A 13,095-nucleotide genomic window follows, 5' to 3' on the forward strand; every position below is an offset into this window, starting at 1 on the left:
ATTAGGGTTCATGGCATCTTGTATTCTAGTGCTTCCCAATGCCAAACTGCATATGAGGAAGCTGCAATGGTATCTCAAAATGTATGGACACAGCACTGCCAAGATTTGGACACTGTCATTCAAATAATACCTTGCCTTCAAAAGGAATTCTTGTGGTGGGCTCAGGAATGTCACCTAAACAAGGGACTCTCTGTGACCCGGCCAGAGGCGAGTCAGATTTTAACGACAGATGCCTCGGACACTGCTTGGGGAGCTCATCTAAATGGAAAGTGGATACAAGACAAGTGGCCTGCCAGACTACAGCATCTACATATCAACATGAAGGAGATGTTAGCAGTCCAGTTTGCATTGATGGCGTTCAAGGAGTTACTTCTTCCAGGGCAGGTGTTGATTCTGACAGACAACACAACTGTCATGTGGTACATCAACAAGCAAGGGGAACACATTCTTATCCTCTATGCAGGCAAGCAATGATTTTATGGGAGACTGCGTTAAGCCTGCAACTGACTCTTCAGGCAAGGTTTCTGCCAGGAGCACAGAACTCCTAGCAGATGTATTAAGCAGACAAATCATGGATCCCCACGAGTGGAAACTGGATCTTCATGTATTTCAGAAATTGACAGTGTCATGGGGAACTCCAGACATAGATCTGTTCGCTTCTCCACTAAACCACCAGCTGCCAAAGTATTGCACAAAGGGTTTCATCACACAGCTTGGAAAGTGGATGCTCTGTCTTTCAGTTGGAAAAACCTTCATGTCTATGCCTTTCCACCTCTACCTCTTCTTCCAAAGGTATTACTAAAGGTCAGACAGGACAGGCCAAGGATGATTTTGATAGCTCCAGATTGGCCTCGACAACACTGGTACCCACTTCTAAGGAGTCTTGTAAAGAAGCCTCCATGGCCTTTACCTCTGATTCCTCATTTGTTATCTCAGAAGGACGGTCATCTGCTCAATGTCAAGCTTCAATCTCTTCATCTCACAGCTTGGCATATTCTGTGTTGAAGCATGGTAGGTCTCAGCTTCCTCAACAAGTTTTAAATGTAATTATGGAAGCTAGAAGGCCTAGTACTAGGAGAGTGTACGCAGAAAAATGGAAGAGATTTTTATTTTGGAGTACAGCAAAGAATTTGGAGATTTCAGAGCCTAATTTGAGTGTGGCTCTTCAATATCTTACTGAATTATTGGACAAAGGTTTGTCCTTCTCTTCCATAAAGATTCATGCTGCAGCAATTTCAGCTCACTATGATTGTGACCCACCTTTGTTTTCGCATCCTTTGTTCAAGCAGTTTCTTAGAGGGCAAAGAATATAAGACCCCACGAGAGCTCCTACTCCTGCTTGGGATCTCAATTTTGTGTTGGAAAAACTTGCTCTACAACCTTTTGAGCCTGCAGCTACTGCTGAATTGAAATATTTGTCATGGAAGACTGCTTTTCTGTTGGCTATTACTTCTGCAAGAAGGGTGTCTGAGTTGCAGGCCCTTATGGCAGTAGAGCCCTTTTGATTTTCCATAAGGACAGGGTATCATTACGCACTAATCCTTCCTTTATGCCTAAGGTGGTTTCTAGTGTGCCTGTAAACCACACTATTCGTTTGCCTACGTTTTTTGCAGATCCTCCAAATAAAGGCGAAAAGATTTTGCACACTTTAGATGTACACAGGCAATTGCGTTATTATTTGAGCAGGACTAAAGATTTTAGGCAGTCTCAGCAGTTACTTGTTTCTTTTGTTTTGAGTTCACAGGGCAAGCCTGTGTCAAAACAAACTATTTCTAGGTGGATTGGCTTTTGCATTGCATTTTGTTATTCCCATCATGGCAAAGAGGTTCCAGCTGGGATTAGGCCTCATTCCACTAGGGCTACTACTAAGAGGGGCTAGCAACAGTTCCTAAGAGGGGCTAGCAACTTGAGGCCACCAAGAAGGGCACCAACACCAGCTTGGGACCTTAACTTTGTTTTGGAAAAGCTCACCTGCCCCTTCGAACCAGCTTCTTCTGCAGAGCTAAAATTTCTCTCCTGGAAGACAGCATTCCTTCTGGCCATCACTTCAGCCAGAAGAGTCTCTGAGCTGCAAGCATTCATGGCTGTGGAGCCCTTCATCATCTTCCATGCCGACAGGGTATCCCTCAGAACTAACCCATTCTTCACGCCCAAGGAGGTGGCCATGTGGCTGTCAACCAAACCATTCATTTGCTCACCTTTTTTACTAATCCCCGGAACAAGGGGGCAAGGATTCTTTACTCTCTAGATGTGCACAGACAGATCAGATTCTATCTAGACAGGATTAATACTTCAGAAAGTCTGATCAATTGCTGGTTAGCTTTGCTACAGGGGCAGAAGGCAAAGCCGTCTCCAAACAAACCATTTCCAAATGGATAGCACACTGCATCCATTTCTGCTACAAACACCATGGAATGCCTTCCCCCAAGGGGGTCAGGACACACTCCACCAGAGCAGCCTCGACCTCTGCAGCTTTCCTCAGAGGAGTCCCCACCAAGGACATCCTGGAGGCTGCTACCTGGTCTTCTGTTCACACTTTTACCAAGCATTACCACCTGCCTCTCTTCTCCAAACCCAGGACAAGTTTTGCCTCTGCAGTCTTGCAAGACATCCTAGCCAGCCCCTTGTTTCATTGACTGCCTCCACCCTTTTCCTCAGCTTTGGGAATCAACCCAAATATGATGACTGCAGCAGTGAAACATGAAGAACATAGTACAGTTGTGTACACTTACCGTAAATATAGATGTTCAAGTATATTCACTGTTGCAGTCCTGGTTTCCCTCCCTCCGTCCCCCTTTCTTCTCTTTCTCCTTTTATTACCATTCTAACTTGTTCTCCTTGCCTTACAAGGGACATATTGGTATTTTTTTCCACTGGTGGGGTTTCTTTCACCAGAACCTGGACTCCTACTTGGGGGCTCCTGACAGGTTAGGGCAAGAAAAACTGATGTAATGGCGTCAGCTGCCCTACTTTATACTACTGATGACCTGACGTCAGTCCTCAAGCGACAGCAACCAATGCAGAAATACTAACTCTCTGCTATTCAGGCCAGCCAAAGGTTACCCTGGCAGGGATAACCCAAATGTGATGACTGCAACAGTGAATACACTCGAGCATCTACATTTATGGTAAGTGTACACAACTGTACTTTTTTGTTTTCTTTGTAGCCCCAAAATCAGTGGTTTATTTGTTCTGTATTTATTTATTCATTTGTTAACTGGGCAAATCAACAGTTCTTCAAACCATTTTCAGCCACAACAGCAGGGGTAAATACAGAACATTTTAGTGCATAGGGGCAATTTAGAGAAGCAGTTTTTAGGGAAGTGGGAGGAGGCTGAAGTACTCCTGAGAAAACCCATGTATGCATGGGATTCTTTGCAAACTCCATATAAGCAATGGCTATAAGTCAGACTTTGAACCCTGTACCCTGGAGCTGTGAGGCAGTGGTCTTAACACTGAACCAGCTGTGATGTTTCCTTTGCACATCTGGAATGCTTTATCTTTACTTGGATTGCCATGTATCTGCTTGGAGTTGTCCTGTTTTTCTCCATCTTTCTATATGTATAATATGTGAGGGCAGAATAGCCTAAAGTTGCAACTCTGAAAACAACCCTCTCATTTTGTCTGATTGTTAACATTGAAAATGTTAGGACTGTATCTATTAACTGGCCAGGTGTGATTATTTTCATTGATGGCCTCTTTTAGTTCTTAGGATGTGAATGGCCTTGCTGTTGTGAAAGGCTAGTCACATTGGTCCTAGATTTGTAATGTGAATCCATGGAGAGAACACAATCTTGCAGACCAGGTAACTGAGGACTTAATTTTTTCATCATTTTATTCAGTGCATTAAAACGGCAGAAGGCAATAGGAAACATTTTGGGGGGAACAGTAATATTAGGATACGGAGACCACAGTTCTTCCCTGAAGGGGTGGTAACAAAGAAAAACACTGAACAGCACCTGGTAGTTAACAGGTAACCTGTTCTCTGACAAGCAGGTAATGACATATTATGAGGAGAAGGTAAATTTATGGAGGGGAGCAATGGCTGGAGCATGTGTAAGAGAAAGGACAACATGCATTTTCCAGTAGACTAGCCGCTGATGTTTCTAGTTCTTTTCTTGCTTCCTTCTGCCCATTCAGATATCATTTTGCTACATGTTAGTGCATAGCCTGGGCTGAGCAGCGTGTACAGTCTTGCCATAAACTGTAACTTTACAGTAAAACCTAAATGGAGAGGCAGAAAGTGCAAACTAGGGGGGAAAAGTAGCTACATAAGCAGACTTTTATCAAGGTTTTCTGTTTCTTATATTTGTGTTAAGCACCCCACTGAAGTTTCTGGATGTAAACAGTTTCTGTGCAAAACAAGCAGCTCAGGTAATTTCTGGTCTCACGGTTTAATATCTGTTGAGTAAACATTCATTTTAATAAGCATGTGGAATTAGTATTTTACAAGCTTACTTAAGATAAAAAGTATGTAAGGTGAATGAATTGAACAGCAGCCTATGCAGATTGTATGGAAAAGGCATGAGAAATTCCATGAAAGTAAATGAATGATCAAGGCATTCTTAGAAATGCAAAAAAAATACACATTGGTGTCTCAGAGCAGGTGGCTCCCCATACTTTCGGTGCCTTCTGTGTGCAGTCTGAACTTCATTCCTGTGTCTCTGTGAGTTTCTTTCAAATCCAGTAGTCTGTTGCCACACTGCCAAGGTGTCCCATAGTTGAACTGGCAGTCCTTCAAATTGCCCATAGGTGTGCATGCCACATGTTATATCTGGCAGTGGGCTGGTAATCTGTCCATAATAGCTTGCCCATTAAGTTCTATTGTCCTAAAACAGAAAATGAATGAATGAGTGTTGCAGAAAGTCATTACTGTAGCATACATGCCTTTGACAACTAGATGTGTACCTGACAACTTGAGCTGTCATGTCAGCATAGCCTGTAGCGCAGTGTAAGTGGAGACAACTGTAAGAGATGTGTGAGAAAGCTTTCTAGTTGCCAGAATCCAGTTTGTCATCTTTTCTTAAGCAGCAGCACAAAGCCAGTAGCATACAGGTACGTTACTCTTGTACTATGAAACAAAACATATTAAAGTGATTGACTTTATTGTACACCTGTGAATAAAATGTACATCACCCTTTCTGCAGGAAAATCCTCTAGTATGCTTTTTTTGTGTGAGCTTTATAAGTTCGACCAAAACATAGGCATAGATTAAAGCAGTGTACAACATAATGCATAGAAAGTGCATATCATTGTTTATGGTCATATGCTTAAAAAAGTAAAACGTGTCTTGCTTTGCAATGGTTTAAATCTAAGTTAACCCCTCCTATTTTCTTTGCAGCATTTGTATAATTCTGCAGCATTCAAGGCAAGAACAAAAGCAAGAAGTAAGCTACGAGACAAGCGGGCTGATGTTGGAGAAATGTTTTAAAAGCATGCACAGAAAGGTCCAGCATTTCCAAAATTGTCGTCACATTAAATTTTAAGCATTTTCTGTTTTAAAATGATAAAAAGATGCCCTTGGACTGGAGTGGGATGGATAAACTTGTATTTATTTTGAGAGAATATTCTATATTACAAGGCATTTTGCTTTTTATTGTAAATAGATTTAATGTAAAATATAAAATAACTTTATTGAACTATATATGTAAACCACATAGTGTGACATTAGAAAAAAATGTCAAATTGTGTTAGATCATGGTGCTTACTTTTGTTGGGAAAATTCTACTATTTAAAGTGTAAAAGTAGCAGCAGCAAAACATTAAACTATCTATGTCACAAAATACCTGTTTTTGTTTGGATTTACAGAACATCCCTAAGTTTGCTTCATATTTTTCTCCTATCTTTTGTTAAATTTTTGAATTTTCATAGATCACTGAGGATTGCTGCTATTCGGTAATGCCAGACATTAATCACTTGTTCAGAAAATGCATGTTGATGCAGAACCTGTTACTTTATAAACTTTTTTAAGTGATTCAGAGTAATTAAAATTATCTGTGCTTTGTGAGGCTTTGCCTAGAATACTTGGACAAAGAAGTTGAGAGGTATGGCGTAGATTTGTCACAAGGATTACTGCTACAATGTGATTCCTTATGCATGTGAACTAATAAGAGGCAGAAGTCTTTCCTTTCATCCCATTTACAGATGTCCGATATCCCTCCTGCAACTACTGAAAAGCATTTAGCCGAAAAAAAATTTGTTCTGTGTGCCTGAAACATCCAGATTTTCCTCTAGCCTAAGAAACTGCAAGCAGTGGGCCAAGAGACTCCTGCTCCTTCAGCAACCAAAGAGCATTCATTAGTGAGATAAGTTGAACATTTTCTGAAATCTTAAGCATTATCATGGGGAGAAAAATAGTAGGAATAGTCATTAAGAAATCCACAGACAGAGAGCATGAGGTGTAACTGACCCCATAAGTCCTTTGTAGGCCTAAAGACATCAGCCCCAGAGAGGAACAGCTAAAGCTTTGTTCCTGAGCCTAGTGCCTCAGACTTCTTCTGTGCATGTCTTCACTCCTTTCTAGGCATCCACTAGGATTTCTGCTTTCCTAATCAGCAAAGCAGTAGACACAAACATTTCTGTGCCACAGATGGATGCCAGTCCCCAGATGTCAATCATGTGCCAACATCTATAACCACAAGGGTGGTTATCTTTCCAGAATTTTCTGACATTCTAATTGAATAAATCTCTAAAAGAGCTCTGACCATTTCACCTCATAGCAGAGAGGGACAGTAACGGTTTTAAGGATTTTCCTCACTACTTGTTGAAGGACAAACATTTGCACAGTGGACATTTTCCATATGGATGCTTGTCATGGCCTCCGTCTGTCTTGACAACGATTTGCTGAGGACTAAGTACGTAGTAGCTTGGCAGAATGTTAACCCACTTCACCCCACCAGCAGCCAAGCCATCTACTTAATGTGTAGCCCCTCCAGCCAAGAAAAAAAGAAGTTTTATTTCTGAAACATTGGAGGATGACTTTCTCCAAAAGGTACTTTATTTGGGAAGTGCTCAACGTAATGGCAAAGGATTTTAAATGATGTCAAAAAAACTATCCTCCTAGAAGATCCCCCATAGCTTTTAGGAATGGAAAAGTTGAGGCCCACAGTTGTTCCTTCTAATCAGACATTTAAGGGATGTATTTGAGAACACCATTCTTGGACCAAACTCTGTCCTCTGGACAGGTTTTGCAGGTTTCAGGAAAAAGAAAATATTTACACAAGAACCCAGTAGCAGACCAAACTGTTGTGCCAATGGGTGCAGTAAGGTGCTCAGAATTAGCGGCAGAGCTCTGTACGCTCCTCAGTGATACAGAAGCTGGGTGCTGGACAACTACCTCAGGAAAATCTGTACCTCATCCACTCTGAGAATTGCAGTTATAAACTACCAGTACATATTATACGTTGTCAGGGTAACATCCTGTAACTTTGGAAATGACCAATGAACTAGCAGGTGAAACCTTGAGAGGAACTGTGCAAGTTGACATGGACATCTTTGATAGTGAGGGAAGCATACCTTTAAGTGTGGTTATGCTGCCACTGAAGTGTGCACTAAAGAGGCAACCACAGGCTCTTTACTATGAAGGTATGCCTAGCTGAGAATCAGATCTGCACCAGAAGATGTCAAAAGGCACTTATGTACAGCAAGCATTATCCAGCTATGCAGGTGTTCTTTGTGTCACAGGTGGCCAAGGGCAAAGCAATTCAGGTAACGCAGGAATGTCAAGAAGAAAACATTTAGATGTGGCAAAAGCTGGGGAAATGGAAATGGGTTCACCCCCAGAAGAGAGAAGAATGATCAGTACTGATAGTCCCCCCCCCCCAATTCATTACCTTCACTTCTCGTTGCATCCTGGGCTGGAGACTAATCTATTTCAGAGAAAAGTGGTTTGACTTCATCTCAGACTGATCGATAGAGAGAGAGAGACTTGATAGTGTTACAAAACAGAATTTGAAATGTTTCATTCACTCTTGGAACTTTTCCTGCTACCTTCTATCCATGTCAGCCTACCATCTTCTGCTTTCTTGCACAGTAAAAAAGATTCCACAGCAAGGGACAAGAAACCAGTTTTTACTTAAAACCATTTCTGGTGCTTAAAAAAAGATGGCTGTTGGAGACCTGTTCTGGAGCTGTCTAGATATGAAATGTTCTCAAGAATAAAAAGGCTAAAAGTACGAATCTTGTAGGGTCTCGACTTTTCATATTCAGACAGTATAAGGTAATGATATCCTTGGTGTAAAGAACAATTACATGCACATTCTTATTGTCATTGTTGCTAAGAACGCTGCCAGTTTACTGTTTTGCCATGTTGGTCTGCTTAGTGAACCCAGAGCCTTTAGTAAATGCTTCCTGCATCTCAGAACAAAGGGGTTCATAGGTACCCCATTCTGGAAAACTGCTTGTTCCAAGCCTCTTCACACTTAGGAATTGCTCAGGTCTCTTCAACAAGCAGTTCAATGCCTGGGAATTAATTTTTCTATGTATTATTTGTCTATATCTGTCTGTCTGTATCTATGTAGCTGTCTGTTTATTAATGTAATTGTATTTAACAGGACTACAGTACTGATCCACGTGGACCTTTTTCAGACACTGAAAAGTATAAAGTCATGAAACGTACAATACTGTATTAATGGAATACAGATCACACAGCAGAACAGTAAAGCATAAAATGTTTTAGTGTGGTACCAGAGCAGTAAATAAAGTAAAAAAAAAGTTTCAAATACAGTATGCAAGGTATAATAGTAGTGTAATGGTATGTCTGTTTATAATGAGTATTCATTTAGAAAGATTACAGATTTCAGTGTCTGATATTCAGGACTGAGTAAATGCCTACTATATGTAGACGACTTCCATTTTGTTATTTGGGTGGTATGCATGGAAGATTGTAACAATGTTTTGGGAGGCTGAGGAAGGAGAGGTAAGATTGGTAGGAAACATTTTACATTCATGTGATTACTGTTGATAAGTTGAGTTTTAGAGTAGATGATGTAGCAGTAGGTAGTGAACTTTTGAAGGTAAAATATCTTAGAATAATTTGTTTTTTGACAGTTTTGAGTAGATTGTTTAATGTGAGAAATAGGTCATGTTTCACCACTTTCCTCGGTGGCAGGTGATAATTACCAAATACTAAGGATCACCACTAAAAAGCTATGATAACTGCAGGCAGGTTTATTGTGCAGGCTTCAAAAAAGATAAGCCCTTTGAGGGAGTGACCAAAGTTTGAATTGGGAATACCAGATTGAGAGTCTGCCTCTGAAAAATGGAAACTACAAGCATCCCACAGATGAGAAGAAAAGGTTAATAGAATTATCCCTTGGAAACAAAAGCTTTTGCAGTCAGATCCAGTGACCATCATTCCATCTCCAGCCACCACCTGCATAGCCTCAAAGCAGAAGTCACAATCTTAACAGTAGCCAGCCTGAAGTGCTTAATTTAGCTATTTCCAAATCCACTTGGTAATAGACAGTGAGGCAAAGGATTTAAGGCTAAGAGCTGTTAAGAAGTCACTTTCTAGTTCAGTGTTTGATTCCCCTCAGCTTTTATTAACTTACTATATGACTCTGAGCAAATGACTTGGTGCTTTGGAGAAATCAGGCTAATCAGGCTAAGCTTCTGAATGGTCTCCTAGACCACATCCCTAGTACTTGTATATGAACCTATTGGCCTGTTATTCAGAATAACTCTTGCCATCTTTCTTGTTCTGAATATTGTATGATTTACTGGGATTGATACATGCTTCCACAGTTTTAGACATAATCATCTGTCTGACATAAATGATGTTGATTACCGCTAGCATCTTGTCTGGCACTATGGCTTAGATCTTGAGAGTCCAGGCAGTGAGTAGCTAATAGATCTATCTAATCTTGCAGACTGGAATTTCATTCCCTAGATTTTTGACACATTTCAGTACACATTATCAAAGTAAACTGACATCAAACTAAATAACCAAAAATCCGCAAGCATTTAAAACTTGGCGAATGAAAACAAAACTGATAAAAGCCTGCCTTAACTGGTGCATCAGGTAGCACACTCATTGTTGGTGCAGAAGGCTATGTGTTCTATTCCCACACCAGGTAGATTGAGTGCTGACACTGCAATGCAGCATAAATTGGGTGCTGCACTCCTGACTGTGTTACCCTTCAGATGAAATGTTAAACAGAGGCTCCATCTGCTTAATATGTTGGTAGCTCAGGTGGATGTAAAAGATCCCACAGCAGCCTTCGAAAAAGGCAAGGGAATATCCCTGATTCCCTGGCCAAATTTCCCTTGTTATCAGTACCACCTTGGGTCTCCCCTGAAAGGTGATAGTAGCCAAGTGGGACCAACACAGTCCGTAAAGGATAATTAAAAAAAATTCATGCAGACTAAATAAAATCCCCAGAATACCTAACCAGAACAAATTACTAGTAGAGAATAAACTAATCTGGTCAGCAAAGGATAAATAAAAATTTATGCAGACTAAATAAAATCCCAAAACTACCTAACCAGAACAAATTACTAGTAGAGAATGCTTTCATTTTAAGGCACAGTTGCCAAAAACAGTTATACTTTGTAAATTGCACAAAGAAGGTCTGCTACATTTCATACACTTCCCTAATGAGTAAGCATATTCAAAGTACTTGCAAATTTTGATGGTGAAAACAGCTGCTTAAGTAATTTGTTTTCTAACTACAACATTGACAAATAGGAAGGCTTTTCACTTCCTGCTAAATCGTCACTCAGTTTTACCACTACAGTAGTCAGACAACCTGTAACAGCAAGCTAAAAAGTCTTGCCTTTACAGTTATGTTTTTATCTGTAAAAAGTAGTAGACTTGTACAACATAATGACTCCTCAGAAGCAGCACAGCTGCAGACTCTTTCCCAATTTTCCCATGAACCCACCCATTGTAGAAATCCCGCACTTCATTTCAGATACTGCCTACCTCTGGCACAGAAACTCAGACCAATACATCCAGCAATGGTACTTCACACCTTGTAAATTGCCATTTTTATCCCCCATGCGGGGCTTCACATCCACCTTAACTTGTCTATATAAACTTCACAGTCACACAACTGTGATGAATTCCACAGCTAATCAAACTGTGCTATTCAAAAGTAGCACAGGTTGTTTTCATATGACAAGCTCTTCCTTGGTTTGATACAGAAGCAATTTATTACCTAGAACTTTCTCTTCCATTTAGCTGAATATACACCCTTCAGTATCATTTGAAACAATTACATGCTCCCTAATTTAATCAGGTTCTAGTTTGATGCTGTTTGAGTCTGTTTCTTGGCTATTGCTGAAATGGGTGATTGTGCTAGGTATTACCTATTAATAAACAAAAACGTATGTATTTCCTGTAATATCTTAGCATCTTGCCCTTATATAAAAACTTGCTGCTTTTCAACATATAATTTTATCCACAATGCAAAGATGTCATTACTTGGTAGAAAGCATAAACTACGCATTATTTTGTAGGTACAGATCAGTTGCCTCTTTTCTGCATCTGGATGATTCAGCTGATACCTGGATCATGTGATGCTCCTCCAAGTTTTACTTTAGAATTTCCTAGCAAATTATGTGCTGGTGCCAGGGACTAAAAGCTATTCCTTAAATGTAAAGTAAATTAGGAACAAGATAGCAACATTTAATCATGGCTGTCCTACAAAATCAGGTTTACTGGTGGTAAAAGAAACCCAGGTCACCAGTAAATTAGAAAAAAAAATTTCTGTAAATGGCTAGGTCACATTTAAATAGGAGGTGTTAGCACATCACTGTGGGGAGACGTTTTCTTTGCTGCTTCTTATCATAAATCCTCTGCTTGCAAACCATCGATCTGACCTGTGAATGAAGAGGAGTATTTGGTATGGTCCAGATTGTGAAACACTTGCTGTCCTTTGCTGGGTCAGCTTCTAAGTCGTGAAAGCTCATAATTTTGAAATTCAAAATATTGAAGTGAAAATCCTGAAAGTTCAAAATACTGAAAACTCAAAATACTGAATTTCATAATATTGAAAAAACAGAGTACACCAACACTTACAATATTCCAACACAATGACATAACAAAACATATTACTCTTCTCCAACTATAAGAAGGGGGGGCAAGCGCCCCTGCACCCCCCCCCCATCTGGGGGCTGCACCCTCCACACCCCCTGCTGCTTAAATATATCAACTCCGAGATTGCACTCCACAGAAGAAAATGGCAAACATACCATTAAGTGCTTCTTGACTGCCTGTTGTAACCTTAGTCATGTTCCCTTTTAATTTGCAATACAGCATAACTCATCTTAGTGTAGTAAACTCCGATCTCGGAGTTGATATAATTAAGTAGCAGGGGGTGTGGGGGGTGCATGGGGGCTTGCCCCCTGGTAATAATTGGAGTAAACTAATATGCTTTGTCATTTGTTTCTGTATGTACTTCTGCTGGAGTTTAGCAAGTGTTAGTATCCTGTAGTTTTTTTCAATATTATGAAATTCAGTATTTTGAACTTTCAGGATTTTGGCTTCAGTATTTTGAATTTCACGATTATGAGCTTTCAAGATTTAGAAACGGACCCTATTTGCTCCAGTGTAAGCATGCTTTGTAGATGGACTGTTCACCAGTGTGAGTCACTTACACTGAGACTAAGCCTTGTAGAATCTGGCCCAGTCCCTTAAGGTCAGGTACAGCAACAAAGCTAGACATTTGCTTTGTATTTTCCAAATGCATAAATTTCTGAACTGACCATCACTTTGGCTCTAAGGAGCTCAACATTTAGAAGATGAAGAAACAAAAAGTTCCACAGAGTTCAACAGGGAAGTTTACAGATGACTTTCAAACTATTAATTTGAATCACAGCTGTGAATAAAAATCTGAGAGGGTAACCCCCTTGATTTGATCCATACTTTTCATCATCATAGCTTATTACCCCCTGTAGCAGTGTCTAGTTCCTTCACTGATCACTATTCAATATGTATAGTATGGAAAGTCCATCAACTGGTCATTTATTCATTTTTCTGAAACCCATCTGACACTATTCAGTGATCCCATTCAAAGTCTTGAGAAAGCCTGAGCCTGACCCAGAAAGCAATGGGCATTGGGCAGAACAGCAGTCCTGGAGAAGACATCAAAA

The 13,095-nt window shown here is 40.3% G+C and overlaps 1 protein-coding gene and 1 long non-coding RNA gene across 3 annotated transcripts in view; one reads left to right on the forward strand and one right to left on the reverse strand.

The window, feature by feature from the left end:
* IFRD1 (interferon related developmental regulator 1) overlaps positions 1 to 5,783 on the forward strand; it is a 579,560-nt gene extending 573,777 nt beyond the window's left edge. For both annotated transcript variants that reach the window (XM_044088679.1, XM_044088680.1), the window contains one exon: positions 5,342 to 5,783. In XM_044088679.1, coding sequence (XP_043944614.1) covers positions 5,342 to 5,431 — 90 coding nt within the window. In that variant the 3' untranslated portion in view covers positions 5,432 to 5,783. The remainder of the gene's footprint in view (positions 1 to 5,341) is intronic.
* The window catches only part of LOC122815862, a 78,099-nt gene continuing 69,400 nt past the window's right edge, over positions 4,397 to 13,095 (reverse strand). Inside the window, exons 2-3 of the long non-coding RNA XR_006367004.1 lie at positions 4,909 to 5,071; positions 4,397 to 4,829 (exon numbers count right to left, since the gene is read on the reverse strand). This is a non-coding gene — a long non-coding RNA (uncharacterized LOC122815862). The remainder of the gene's footprint in view (positions 4,830 to 4,908; positions 5,072 to 13,095) is intronic.

The sequence above is a fragment of the Protopterus annectens genome, chromosome 11.part0, assembly GCF_019279795.1.
Source record: "Protopterus annectens isolate FY-2018-M chromosome 11.part0, PAN1.0, whole genome shotgun sequence".
Classification (NCBI taxonomy): Eukaryota; Metazoa; Chordata; order Ceratodontiformes; family Protopteridae; genus Protopterus; species Protopterus annectens.